This window comes from Pecten maximus, chromosome 4 (assembly GCF_902652985.1).
Source record: "Pecten maximus chromosome 4, xPecMax1.1, whole genome shotgun sequence".
Taxonomy (NCBI): domain Eukaryota; kingdom Metazoa; phylum Mollusca; class Bivalvia; order Pectinida; family Pectinidae; genus Pecten; species Pecten maximus.
Window position 1 is genome coordinate 38,811,022 of NC_047018.1, and position 15,481 is coordinate 38,826,502.

General features: G+C 34.3%; 1 protein-coding gene across 1 annotated transcript; it reads right to left on the reverse strand.

The window, feature by feature from the left end:
* Positions 1–1,662: 1,662 nt before the first annotated feature.
* Positions 1,663–15,411, reverse strand: LOC117326044 (AP-1 complex subunit mu-1). The gene is made up of 11 exons (XM_033882633.1): positions 15,269–15,411; positions 11,496–11,574; positions 10,903–11,127; positions 9,398–9,528; positions 8,610–8,754; positions 7,227–7,353; positions 6,676–6,818; positions 6,462–6,533; positions 5,799–5,957; positions 4,397–4,522; positions 1,663–3,889 (listed from the first exon to the last, which is right to left on the reverse strand). The coding sequence occupies exons 2-11, from the start codon at positions 11,535–11,537 to the stop codon at positions 3,791–3,793; spliced, it is 1,269 nt and encodes a 422-aa protein (XP_033738524.1). The 5' UTR covers positions 11,538–11,574; positions 15,269–15,411; the 3' UTR covers positions 1,663–3,790.
* Between the last annotated feature and the right edge of the window lie 70 nt (positions 15,412–15,481).

Genomic DNA, 15,481 nt, shown 5'->3' on the forward strand with positions numbered 1-15,481 from the left:
TTGTTTTAAATGACACTTATATTGATATGATCTACTTAAAACCTTATTCTTATTTATCTTGAAGAAACTGCACGTCAAGAATCAATGTAGATGTAGAATGTAGATGAAGGAAAGATCTGATTTTGATTAGATTCTTGCTTAAATGTGATATTTTCTAGCCTCAATTTGAACATGTTGGGGAAAGTCTTCAATTAAATATATATTATTTAAGTGGTTTTTTTTTACCAATATTGAGTAAATATATATTTATGTCATTCAAAACTATTTCCAGTCGTCTGCAAACTCAATGGACTGCGAACGTTCTCGATAAAATATGTCCTGTTAATGCACTTGTAAATAAAAACATTTACAAAGATAAATAATTGTGAAGTCATGTTAGTTTTATTAATTGATCTCCATCGTTAGCATTCTCGAGTGGGGTTTCCGTATCATGAGAGGTTTAATTTTTGCTTGATATTGTATAGATGTATGCGTGTGTGTAGTATATAGTGTATATTCGTGTTTGTCTTCTTGTGATTGCACGGATCTGATGTCGCCTTTATAGTGCTACCTCACAGAAATATACAGCCGAAGAAATCGTATAATCATGTATATATGCCCCTGTACGACTTAAATATATTACTAGTCTGGGCATACTATTTTACTGTGAATCCGTCTGCTACACAGAAGTTTTAAGTGTTTTTTTAAGCAAGAATTGCGCAACAATATTATTGTTTATCATTCAAGTTGAAGTATGATAACAGTAACAGGTGTGGAATTGATATTGTGAAGTTTGGTACTTGTTTAGTACTTTTAATTAAGGTACATTGTATTAATCTAAGCAGGGGTATCTTAATTTGAAAGACAACACCACATACGGCATTTATATGGTTGGATTTAGAGCAAAAAGAGCAACTAACGTTGTCTGTATGTCAGGGAATGGAAGGCATGTTGATGGTAGGGGAATTGTTTCTCTTACTCTCCATGATTACAGGAGGCTGGGCCGAAACGAAGAGAGCAGTGAGAAGGGCTGCATTCCCTGAAAGCTTTTCACAACTAATAGTGGCACTAAGTAAAGTGAAAGTAAATCGAGGTCATGTGGACGGTAGTCCTCATTGCAATTCCAGCACGCAACCAGTTCAAATGTCATCTCTTTGGGTCCTTTTGATTATTAAGAAGTCATTGAATATTTTAACACATTTTACCTTGAATGTATTTCAAGGTCATGCACATGAACACCTTGGTAGCCCCAAATTCCAGCAGGCAACTGACTAAATATCGTGACAACGAACTCTCAGGGGGAATAACTCTTACAAACTGTATCCTAATAGGTCTGACGTTCATTTCGATTTTTTTTCCTTGGAAGATAAACATCATTCATTTGAACAAACTTTGAAGCCTTCATTCTTGCAAATAACTGGCCATATACAACTGGCCTTGACCTCTTTGTTATTGAGAAGAATTTATCTAAAGTTGACAACGGACGGGAGAATGGATGATGGACAACCTTACTGCATGAGCTCACTTGACATTTGGGCAGATGACCAGATGAAAACCAATCAAATAGGGATTGATTACGTTAGACTAAAAATGGGTGAAGGGAAATGGCAATGGTTCACCAAAATAACACTGATAATCGTCAACACAAGAATTAAAGTTTTAAAAAAGCATCAACAATTTGCATCAGTTTTAGTTTTTCATTTATTTCGTATACACCATGACTGCTACAGACATTGGACTGAATGCACCAAGTGCATACCACAATAAAGCAACTAAATATACATCGTAATCCAATGCCATAGCAACAACATTCTAATTATAGACAATTCCATAGCAACAAAATTCTAATTATAGAAAATTCCATAGCAACAAATTCTAATTATACACAAGATGCTTGTACATCAAGTTTTATATTCATACAATGTCTTCAATTACGTACATATTATCTAAAATTCCAAAATGTGATTTGTTCTGAAGTTTGCCCCATTTCGAGGAAGAGTGATAAATATTCTGTAAAAAGTCACTTTCGAAAGAAATGTGTAACATTACTGTAAAAAAGACAAAGCTCAGGGTTTTCTTCTGTGATTCTTCACACTTGTTAACCTGATAATCTGCTCAAGGTTAAGGGTCAAACATTTTTTTACTCCTAAGCACTACAGATGCACAGACGTTAAAAGTTATTTTCCTTTAATTTGTAATATTCTCTTCAAAGTAATCACTTTATTTTTCTGGCTATAAGCCCAGAGAGGCCAATACATTAACTTTGACTCGAAGGAGATGGTGGGTTTATTACAAGTTGCAACACAATGAAATATCAATAGATGCCATTCAAAAAAGTGTTGTAAAAAATTTTGGTTTGAAAAGAGAAACTCTCCAAACTCTTGACAAAATTTCAGACTTTAAAGATTAATATACTGTATTCCTTTACTTAAAAAAAACAATACAGTAAAATGAACTAATGATTCAATTGTTCTTCACTACTCTGTTTATCATCATGTTTATAAATAAAATCCATCTTGACAGAACTACAAACAATTGTTTTTGTACACTTTCCTTCAAGATTCATCAACAAGAAACAAGAATAAATATACATGTACAAAATGTTTTAAACTTGGGATATATTTCTGGGACTCCCTGAAAATAATCTCAAGCACTTTTCAAGAAAACAAACATTGCAACACATATTTAATACCAAGGCTGAACATTTAAATATTACATGTCATCAGTTCTCATTTATTTTAAACCTATGTTAGGGGTTCCTTTTGGGTTGAAATAAGATGATCTTATATTTCTCACTTTGAAAACTTAACACTGTCACTTCTAATTTCATTATTTAATTTCATTTGTAAACCTATTTAAATTAAACATTTTGAAAATCATATTTACTCCTAGTTCTTTTCAGTTCAAAACTCTGGTTCAGCTAGACGACAGACTCTGAGTAAATATTTGATATGATGCCAGTAGACAAGTGCTTGTCATAGGTTTCTCACCATGAAATCCTCTAACATTGTTGGAGTAGACTATCAGAAATATTTCTGGTGAATGCTTCAAATACAGGACTGTTTCAAACAGAAGGAACCTCCAGAGATCAACATTACCAGGAATTCAACAGCACTTCAATATTTTGAGATATCACCATGTAAATGGAATGACTTAAGATCACCTCACATAGAAAAAATTACGTACAAAAATGTTACATCATGCATGCTTTGATGATCCTGAAAATTATTTTCGAAACATTACAAATATTTCAATATGGTATATTGCCAATACAAAAATGTACACAAAAATGTCTACAATTAAAAAAAGATCCCCCAAACCACTCTTTCCAAATCTTTCTTTCTATATATCCAGGTGACTGACATAACATATCACTCTACAAATAACAAAAGGTTCTCTCAAGAGGTTTTCATTTTCTGTCAACACATGAATAGTGTTCAGATCAAATATCCCTTGGTCAGCCCTAAACTTTGAAAAATTTACACCATAAACTTTGGGTGTTATGAATTAAAAACTACTTCAAACACATAAAATACAAAATGCACTTTAAAGCCCTGGTCACTCTGATATCCCAGTGTGATTAGTCAGGAAGTAAATAAAGGTGTACATTGTGTAATGAAATCATTAATATTGTGATGTTTTAATGAAGGATTGTATTTAATATATCTGTCACAGCCCAGATTGTCTGGGAAGTTTCTGTTTGTGCAGTTTACATGTTTACAGAATTTCAAACAACCGTTTTCCAGTAGAAGTAGCACTCTGTTGGCTATGCTGGTTTATTTCTTTCTCTAATTTCCCCGTGTGTCCCTCGTCACTGTGTCCTCAACTGATAGTCTCCGTTCTGTGTGATGTACCGTACCCAGGGCAGCGCCTGGTAGCCACTCTTTTCAATGATCTTCAAATACCTAACCTGTGAAAAAGAGGTGAAATAAGTTGATAAATTATCATAAATGTTGGCAGACTTAAACAATTTTTCACATGACAAAGAATGAAATCAGTATGTAACATATAATTCTATAATTTTGTAGTTTGTTTGTTGTTTGTAAACGAGAAACTGTCAATCATTTTGAAAGTCAATAATGATTTTGATGGTGAAGTATAAGAAGAAAGGCTATCCAGAACTTATGCCATTCAGAAATACGAGATCTCAAATCAAAACCATTACATTTAAGAATAGAATATGAAAGGCAGTGTTTGAACATTACATAGTTATAAACAGTAATTGGCAAAATTCAGCTTTCCAGAACATAACTTCAGACATTATGTTTGTCCATGTCAGAGAAAGGTCAATGAAAACATTTAACATCTGAATATTGGTGAAATACAGTATGTTTAAATCTGGTATGTCAGAATATATACATGATCTTTATTATTAGCTCAGCACATCATACAACTTTATCACACTACAGCTACAAACCTGAATGCCAGACACAGTGAAGTATGGAATCTCAAATTTGACATGGATGGGTGGTTTTCCCTCCGTCTCCTCTGCCTGAACACTCGGTAGTCCGAAGTGTGCTCGCATTAGATACTCTTTTCCTCCCTGGAATCAAAATTCATCCATCATTAATGTAACAGATCGAAGACTTCGATGGATTTTGACACCAACCATCTTACAATATTTATTGGTTCTTGACACCAACCCTCTTACAATGTTTATTGGTTCTTGACACCAACCATCTTATACAATCTTAAATGGTTCTAAGTTCATCTGATCTTTTCTGTTGTTTTGTTGTGATAAATAGCAAATCTTACATTCGTGTCTGTCATGGAATTCATCAAAACAAGTCCAATAATTTTATAAGGCTTTAGGTAAGTGGCTTATCAAACGAAATGAATGAGTTGAATATTGTACATTCCATATGACATAGACACACGTGCAAGATTCTTTTCATCAAATAACTCATATTTATGAGAATGTAATGTAAGTTTGCATGAATTGTGAGCAAGTAAATTTTTGAGGTTCCTTTTCAGAAGAACAAAATCTGATTTTTTTTTTTTTAAACTAATGTTTAACTTTAACTGCAGCTGAATACTCCAGCATAAGACAATAGAAATCTGTTTGAAAACTCTCAACTTAATTTCTATACAAGACTGAAGCTTGTGAATGATGTTCAATATTCCTTATAATGACGCATTCGATGTCAGGTTAGACTTATGTGTATTTTCAGGTTATGACAATGTGTATTCGTGAGTCTTTTGCTAAAATAATTACCGGAGGGTATGTGTTTCTCTAGAGACAATCCTGTGATAGACAAGTCATCCAGTATTTGTCATGTGACAATAGTGTAATTACATATGTGTCTTACAATATTTTTGACACATATTACGTGATAGAAACATAGAAAATTATGTGATATGTGATAATATTCTTTTTGATCTGCTTCAAATTGTCCTTTCAAAAAGATAACATCAATACAGTTAATTGAATTTGCAAAAAAGGGATTTATGATTAAACTATTTGTCATCGTTTTCTTCGGCAATCTTATTCTGAAGTGGAAGTTTGATTTTTTAAAGAATGTATAAATAACATATCAAATAAGATCTTACAGATTTGTAAGTGTAATGACAGTGCTCACATTTTGTAGCAGTCCATAATTTCCCATCTTTTGAAAAACTTGAACAAAGGGGCATAACTCTACATATAATCGCTTGTGAGACTCATCATATAATTATGTTTAGCTCTGTTATCCAACGCAGTAGTCGCTCACAAAATTCGACTATTGCATGACTATAAGACTGTATGAGATACACCATAGACAAAGTCTTGAAAATCTTGATACAGAATAACAAAATCTTTTTGGGATTGAAAAACTTACTGGAAATGACTTGATGGTCCAAATCACCGCGTTTAAGTCGGGAGCATATTTGCAGTTTCCAACGGTGGTTTTGAACTTTGGACTGTCTGCATCCCGTGGAACAGGTATGACAATTTCCACATTGTTGGCGGTGGATCGTCTCTTAAACTGGCTTTTGGCCTGTAGATACAACACAAATATGATCTACAAGGTTTATCTATGACCTTTAAATATTTTCTCTATCTGTGTAGTAAAGAGATGCATTACAGCCTTGGTATTAAATAATTCATGTCAGTAACAGAACTATATTTCAATAAACTGAATATCCATCACAATAATTTTTTAAAGAATTGATAGAATTATGAATTTTGAATACAGACTTAAAACTGAAATACATATGAAACCTTTCAAGGTAAAGGAAATTACTGAGTTGTACATCATGTACAAAAGTTTTTAAAAGGATATGATTTTATGTTTGACGTACCAGGAGTACCTTCACTTATAACTTTTCTCAGAAATAACAGATATTTCACTGGATCTAGTTTTACAAAGATATACATGGACACAGAAAACAATCTAAACACAGAAACACAAAAGTACAATTATTAACTATTATGTTAAGTTTTTCTCCAAAGAGTGAAAAAACAAAACCAACAACAAAACTTGAAGACAGAAATGGCTTACCTTGATCATGTATTCAACACGACTATGAACATGTCTTTCTATCACTGATTCAACCCAGATCAATGGCTTCACCTGCAAAAGAGGTACACTTCAATTAAAATATAAAAACATAAACACGATATTTTGTGTATGGGTATATTAATTTTTGTACATTCAATAAAAAAATTATGAATGATTAAGGATGAATATCACGTCTTTAATGTTTAGTACTCACATGTGTTGTTAGTCGGTAGGACATGAGCTCAAACTCGCCGTCCGGAGGAATGAAAGATATTGTGCGGTCATTCTCAAATCGTGGCAGACGCACACACTGGTGAAATTTCACATCCTCTAGTTCCACTGATTTGCTCTTTCCTCCTTTAGAAAAATAATAGAGAAAATGGTGAAATTTTAGTATACAGTGTATTGACTAATAAGAAAAATATCTCATATGAAAATATTTTCTTTTTGTCTACTTTCTTTCAGCTTCATCCAGAAATATATAACATGCCATTCTGCCATCATACTGAAGCATTGCACAGAGTCTTCTCAAGACCAAAATCAGTAGAGTGGAAGATTAAGCATTTGAATTATTGCTGTAGCACTTACTAGATATGAGGTTCAATGAAAGTTGGACTACTTGTGATGAATAATATTTCTTATCGAGAATACATCCTACAGATTTAGAGACATACCGACCAATGGTTAACACATTATGTCCCTCTTCTATGTTGTGACATAGAGAAAAAGTCTTCAAACTTTATACTTAAAGAGTAAAATACTTACTTCCTGTACTTTCAAACAAGACTTTGTCGTTTAGACCCAGACGGAGCTCTGGCATACCAGACAGGTATACCCTCATCTTGATGGCTCCCACTATTTCACTGCGAAGAACATTTCCGTTAGCACTCACCTGTGAAAAAGAACAGGTAACAAAATTAGAACAGAATGTCAATGAATTAGTCGAGCATTGCAAGTCTTATATCAACATCAGGAAATGAAGTGGATTGGTTTGGTTTGTTTTATTTTGTTTAACGTTCTATTAACACTCAACAGCCAGGGTCATTTAAGGACATGCCTGGTTTTGGAGGTGGAGAAAAGACAGCAACTGCCCCACGTGGGTTTTGAACTTGCAACCCAATTCGTAATTAAAGCTTAACATCATCAAATTAATTGCAAATGCAAAGAACAATACACTGGCAGAAGAACTTAAGGTGAATTTAGATTCTGTAACTCAGAATATCCACGTCACATCATACAACAGAGAGATAGCCCAGAAAACAATTTTTCATCCATCAATCTTAATTGCCATGCATTTTTTTCTCTCTTTTTTTTCTCTTTTTGTGTGTGAAATTATTGAAATGGTTATAGACAACCTCCCGTGATTAATTGCCATTCATCAGTAATGGAAGGAATGTTCTATACACTCCATGCAAGGAAAAGAATATAACTACCAGTTACCAGAAGTCATTATGTTTCATTCCTCTGCTCGTGATTGAACCTCAAGACTACTGATTTACTACTCTGATGCTAAAAAAAATTAAGTTGGAGAAAAATTCTCCATGGCTGAGTCAGTAGGAAACAGCTTGTATTTACCATGGTTACGATCATGTTTCTCCTATACATACAAGAGTCTTTACATAAATTGGTGTTCTAGGTATCTGTCATGGAGTTTATATCTTCTAAGTGAAACAGTATATGTGTCAGGCTTTATCAATACAGATAACTTTAATAGAATTATATTGTACTGTTATGAACATGGTATGCTTTTAGCCAATGTCAATATATGTGGCATAATCATGATAATAGTTGTATGTAGTTGAATTAAGAACAAGTTACCTCCCTTGAACTGTTGTATTTTCATAATTTTCATTTCAAAACAAGTTATAAAATTAATATTCAAATCACATTCTCCGTTACTTGATCCACCTTTAGACAGAATTTGTAAAGGCCTTGCCTGCTTTTCAATACCAACTTCAGGAATGAAATTTGTTGAAATCAATACATGGAAAACTAAAATAATCAATTTAATTTATATCAATTTCAATACAATCTGATAAAAAATACTGAGTTAAGATCATTTTCTTAAAATCAAAGGAGTACATAATTCAAACCATATCATGACAATAAATCTGAACTGTATATGATTCAGAATGTAGCGCCACCTACCAGGAGGTTTACAGACTCGATGACGTCAAGGAAGACCTCATTTTTCCTGTATTTTATCTTGTCCGAGCGCCAGGACACTGCATTGGTTACAGCCATAGGAGGTCTTGGTGCTATCTCGAGCTTGTGGCTGTCTTGTGTTATATACCTGTGGGTGGTAAAAGTGTTAATATTTACAAATTGGTTGATGATCTTTGTCTTTGTCTCATGTATATCTAAAGACAATGACCGGTTTGTAATTCTGATTTTACGATACTGTAATATTGGAGAAGCAGACTGGCAAATTTTTTCTAGTAGAGTTATGATTGGTTGGTTGAAAAGTCAAACAAACATGACCCTTTAATGGCCATCATCGGATTTTCATAACGCAATGTATAATGATGATCTGTATTTTAATCAGATTGCCTCCTTCACCCCCCACCCCCACACCATCAATTAAATTAAGCAAAATAACAAACAATTATTCCCATTCTATCAAATATTAATGATTGAATGGCAAACTCTACAAAACTTCTTAATACAAAACATCTTAACCATATTTGCAGATGGACAGATGAAGGATAACAATATATGCCTCTGGCTATTTCGTGGCAGAAGTTTTATAATAGAAGATATGAGGTACAACCCAATAAACAGTCCCATTACATATGTAATATTTTTATCATAAATTTAAAGACTGATTTTCTTGTGGTGACTGGTTATTATATTGTAACAGGCCAGAAAGTAACCATTTTTTTTTATCCATATCATCTAGATCTTCAGTACTGTGAGGGTATAACAGTCTGACTTACTCCTGTAGAATCTTGCTGTCTGTGGTCTGTGGGAAGCCAAAGTCCATTACTTCATCTAACAATTCATATATCAAAACAAAGTTGTCTCGTATACTTTCCTCTTCCATTTCCTTAAAGTACTCCAGGAAAATCTGAAATAATAGAACATTTTATATTATTTGGCGTGTAATATGAAGAATGTTATAACTTGTAAAACATACATTTGTGACCATATCATTAAACAAACTGTACACTGCTGGATTATCTCCCTTTAATATTTTAAATGAATATCAACTGTTTTTTTCCATACACATAATAGGTTTGTAAGATATTATTATGACACTGAAAGGCTGATTTTCATTTTGGAGTTAAAGATTCTAATTTATACAGGTTTTAGTGACAAAGATGAGATAAAAAATGTTTAAAAGACCTGGCTATTTTCATTCAAGGTCCACACAAACCTAAGTTGTTACTTATATAAAATAGGAATGGACCAAGCCATTTTTTTCTGTTTACTTTCTTGTGGGTCTAGACAAAGACTTTCAACATCTGCAGGTCAGTTAAGTTATCTGATATTCTAAATTTCTTACAATGTAATTTGATGAACCGTCTGCATAACAGAAAGCCCCCCAGAGTAACAGTATACCGTACATGTATCCTGAATGACTATCTGAAAAATGAGTTTCCTGGACTAGTTTTATAACATTTGATAATTGGGATAGACTGTCATTATATCTTACTTAATAATATTACAATACACATTCTAATGAACATTAAAATAAATCAGAGGGGGGGGGGGATGTACTATCTTTGGCCACTTTGGTTTGTTTGGTTTGTTTAACATGCTATTAACAGCCAGGGTCATTTAAGGACGTGTCAAGTTTTGGAGGTGGAGGAAAGCCGGAGTACCCGGAGAAAAAACACCGGCCTACGGTCAGTACCTGGCAACTGCCCCACGTAGGTTTCGAATTCGCCACCCAGAGGTGGAGGGCTAGGGTTAAAGTGTCGGGACACCTTAACCACTCGGCCACCGCGGCCCCTCTTTGGCCACTCAGATGTTAAACCTTCACATGTGATAAATTGAGTGACTAGTAGAAGCTGTTCTTATAAAATTCATGACTTGAAATATCTGATATTTATATCAATAAATTGAAAAGTATTAGTAAACAAAAATATATTTTGGACTAAAATTTTAAAAAATTTGATAACAATCAACAATCAACTCTCACCATCCATATATTGCTATTCTAAGGGAAAATACCAAAAAAAGAAGCATGAGTAGTGTCTATTGTGGGTACTTTCAAGACAATTATGCAAACCATAGCTAGAAGTAGAATATGTATTTTTGCAACTTTGATGTAAGCCAATTATTGTTTAAAATAATTAAACAAGATGTAATTTTATAATAAAGACATGCATTAATTTACATTTTGTCTGGTGAAACCTCAATTATTTTCCATTTTTCACTATTCATTCCCTTTTTCTCAAGAACCTGTATAAACCATGTTTAACTTATTTAAAGTTACCTGTACAAGTTTGTGGAGAAAGGAGAAGACCAGAGCTATATTTGCATTCTTCTTTGTAGTAGCCACTAGATATAGGTTGCTGTACTTGATGTAGACAAAGGTGACATCGCCGTGCTGAACGATGGGAGAAACATTTCCATCATCTTCGATCTCTAATACCAGGGGCATAAACTTGTCAATCACTGACATATCAATGTCCCCACGGTAATTACGGCATACCAGCACCTGAAATCCAATATTAAATCAAGATAAAGATTGTGGGAACATTACTGTAGCGATATACACTCACATGGCCTAACAGAACAGTCACATGATAGTGTGAGCAAAATTTGAATTAAATTTCTTGAATTGCTCAAATAGCTCAACAGTAAAAGAAAACAAACGTAAGTATCAAGACCTTTAAAAAATTTTTTTTTACACATTTTTCCAAATTAAAACAAGACAATTTCATAACAAATTGAGTTTCTAAACTCAAAATCTTGAATAGTGAGTAATACTATATTAACAATGTTAAATAGTGTATTACTGGTATCAAACTGGTATCCATGGTGGGGTCTTATATTGACAATGCACCACAGTAGATATGATCCTACCTTGCCCTTGACATCCAACAGGTACACTGCGGACGCCGACATAGTGCAGGTCTGTTTAGTATTGGGACACTATCAAAAACTGAAACAAAATATAGAAATAATACAGTTCTTGTCCCTACTAATGATTTATTTCTTGTATCACATGTAAATATTGTATAAAGTGTTCAAAATGGGAAAATTTCTCCCCTGGTTTGGTGGATTAATCCAAAGCAGACTTCGCAATGTGACCTTCATGCACTCTCCTCGAAGCTTTTTCGTTATTTCCCCCTTTGATGACATTTCATAATAGTTCCATTCACTCTTTCATACAGATATTATCACTACACACAGGGACATTAGATTGCCTAATCAAGTTGCAGTGATTGCATACACAATAAGCTGGATATATATATTTTAATAGTCAAACTATACAAAAATTAAATTGTGTTAACTATACATGCAAAACTCTAGATAAGTTTTAAAGATTTTTTTTTCATCTCTATGTAGACAAGAAATAGCCTATAATATAGTTTATTTTCATATTTTAAAACTGCACATATTTATCCAGGTTTTTTAATTCAGCAATTTTGAAAAGACTACTGCGCTTTTTTAGATAAACATATCATGCGTGACTTAATTACACTGATTCTAATTAGCCAAAAAGTAGACCATGAAAATGATGCAATCATTTGGAGTTTGTTCGCTAAATTGCTTTAATTGCCCTGAATCAATCATTGTTGATGCATTTATTGTGAAAATAATGTGTGTAAATATACATTCACACAAGCTATCTGATGCATCGATTTCTTGTCTATTGATTCAGTCAGTTATTATGTATTTGATATGACCATTCTGATAGAGCTAGAACAGATTGGGTACAACCCTGCATAATGGTAATTATAATAGTCCTTGAGTAATGGTTACTATTTTGAGTAATATAAAAGTTACTCAAATGACATCACCTTTTTATCATTCATTTTGTATGGCCCAATAACCAATGCGACCATTTGCACAAGATCTGTTAATTTGTTATCCAAGTTTGGGCTAAAAGGATAATTTATATCATCAACTTTATTCTCAATTGACCAGTGTATAGCGTTTAGGAGCATTTAGTGTAGATGTCATAGGTAAGCATGAATCTGCCTGTGCTCTATGCTTAGACACATTGGGGTATAATCAATAGAGAGTGATCATGATAAAGTTTGTGAATTTACAACAACAAAAAAAGAAGACAACTGAATGATTCCCTTTTTGTTTTACAATGTTACTTTGGTTATATGGAACTGTGTTAAAAATATGATGAGCTTTATTGTTACAAATGCATAAAAGAAACTGATGTGTTTATATTTCAAACTATCCTGCATGTGAGAAACTTATTTATTACTCAAAGTAGTAACTGTTACTCAAATGCATTACAAGACTATATAGGTATATATATATATATTGACCCATGCTATTCAGGGCTGTACCCAACGGTGAACCTGTAGAATGGAATTTGAACCTGGGCTGATCTGACCTCTGTAATAAAAAGGACCTAGTGTCAGCAAACTTTGGAAACTAAGGCGCTCAATATCTTTATCTGATACACAGTAGTATGTACCTGGTTCTGGTTTTAATACAACACTCGCTGTTCAATTACTTTATTTGCAAAGTTGGGAGTCTATCGCACGGTAGCCCGAGTTTTCTCTGGCCCTGTTACCATGTCTGGTGTAGGGCCAGAGCGCACTACTATATGAAAACGTGGAATTATCCGACACCGTTTGGTGTCGCTAAGAATTTGGTGAAATACAATAAAATCGGGTGTGACATAACACCTACCTTACATATATGGATAAATGAGATATCTATTTACCCCAAAACACCCCTTTAGTCCCACTTAGGTGTTTTATTTCGTCTGTATAGACCCTCGTTGTACACTAGCCAAAATTTCATACTTGACTCGGCACCATATTGCTAACCATGTAGGTCGCGGTCGGCCTAATTACCCTAATCAGTGCGCGATGGAGCGAAAAGAAAAAAAATACAACATTTATTTTTATATATTTTACCGCTTATAATTCATAAATAATGAATTTTTAAATTGGATATAACAGGTTTTGGGAAATAATAAACTTAGTTTTCTTATTTTAAACAATGTAAGACGAAAAACACAATAAATGATACGTGGTCTTTTCGGTCCATTGCGTTCCGATTCGGGTGGTTAGTCGTACTGTCACTTACAAAATGGCGGGTCAGCAGTACGAAATTTTGACTAGCGTAAAGCGAGGGTCTATACGGGCGGAATAAACCACCTAGATTGGACTAAATGGGTGTTCCAGGGTAAATAAATATCTCATTTATCCATATATGTAAGGTAGGTGTTATGTCACACCCGATTTTATTGTATATCCACCAAATTCTTAGCGACACCAAACGGTGTCGGATAATTCCACGTTTTCATATAGTAGTGCGCTCTGGCCCTACACCAGACATGGTAACTGGGCCAGAGAAAACTCGGGCTAATCGCACGGGTACATGTGTCAGCCATGTCTGAGATCCAGATCAAGAGCTCGACCAATTGGATAACCTTGCAATCAGAGTTGGACTTCAGGATAAAATCTCCCCCTCCCCCCACTCCCTTCAAACCCCACCTAAACAACCACCACCATCGCAACCACCACATATACCCACATATTTGACTATTCGTTATGGTCTATAATTACTCCTATAACATAAGAGGTCGCTGGTCGGCTCTTTTTCTATCGGATATTATTTTGCCGACTGCGACCTCTTATTTCCGAAGCACTAATTCTTTGATGCAGTTTCCGCCCGGATTTCGGGCGGAACTAAATATGCTTGAAAAAAACACGTAACAGGTTGACAGGTCATTACAACGATGTCTACGTATCATGTATGCAATATTTATCCCATATAAATGTCACGGACACAAATATATAGTATAATACGGTGTATAACACACAAAATACATGCCCATGTCGTTGTAGCACTTTTCTAGTCGTTTTTAAAAATGGCTGCCTAAAGGTTGATACAAAATAGTTGTCGTTATTTCAAACGGAACGAAATGATACGGACTTTGTTGTATTCCGCTTGTAGGACATAGGTTGTAATCCATTTTTGTATTAACCGGCAAATCACGTGGTATTTTTACTATCACTAACGGGAGTATTGTCTGCTTGCGCTCTGCTCCGCTTCGGAAGAAGAAAACTTCATAATATGTGTTTGTTACGAAATTATTCTCATTTAATCATTGGTTATGGACAGAAATATATATTGGACACCGTTGATCATTTAAATGTAAGTTGACACGCTATATTTTTGCAATAAACGAACTTTGAAAATTTCATCGTCAGCATCGGGAAAATCAGCTATGGGCAGTTAGAGGTTACACGGCGCTAGTCAAAAGTATCTCGCCGTGTAAAACCTCTAACATTGTTGGAGTAGGTCTATAATGTGATTTTGATGTCGGATGGCACTTGAAAAAAAGTAAGGCCATCCAGAAATAACCCCCTGATATCGTACGGTATCCGCATAGACGTCATTGGCACATCGGTCAATCAACATAACTAGTATCCCGAGTCGACATACTGTACTGTACAGTGTAGCTCTGCTGACATGATACTGCACCTTCGAATTCGCGTTATACTTGTACGTAACCTGTGAAACGATGCTGTAATCACAAACACACATTCGAATATCACCGTGCAGGAAGAATTTCCACAATATAACATACACAGGTCACATTTATGATAGCTGAAATTGACGAAAAACGTTGTTTCACTGGCAAAACTGATTACCTGAATTTTCTATGTGGGATGTGGCCGGTGTGATGTATACAGGAAGTTGACATGTATTCTACCCACAATGCCCGATTTGTAGTGAAACCTTTCCTAGCGCTGAAACATCGTAAATTAAATATCTGATGATGTTCAATATTCCTTATAAAAACGCATTCGATGTCAGGTTAGACTCATGTGTATTTTTAGGTTATGACAATCCAGGTAAATGTA

Excerpts from the sequence above, each read along its gene's own strand:
- LOC117326044 (XM_033882633.1), bottom strand. The coding sequence starts at position 11,537 with ATGTCGGCGTCCGCAGTGTACCTGTTGGATGTCAAGGGCAAG. Across the intron at positions 9,529-10,902 it reads TTCTCCACAAACTTGTACAG|ATTTTCCTGGAGTACTTTAA; the intron begins GTAACTTTAAAT and ends CTATTATTTCAG. Across the intron at positions 5,958-6,461 it reads GTGTTGAATACATGATCAAG|GCCAAAAGCCAGTTTAAGAG; the intron begins GTAAGCCATTTC and ends TTGTATCTACAG.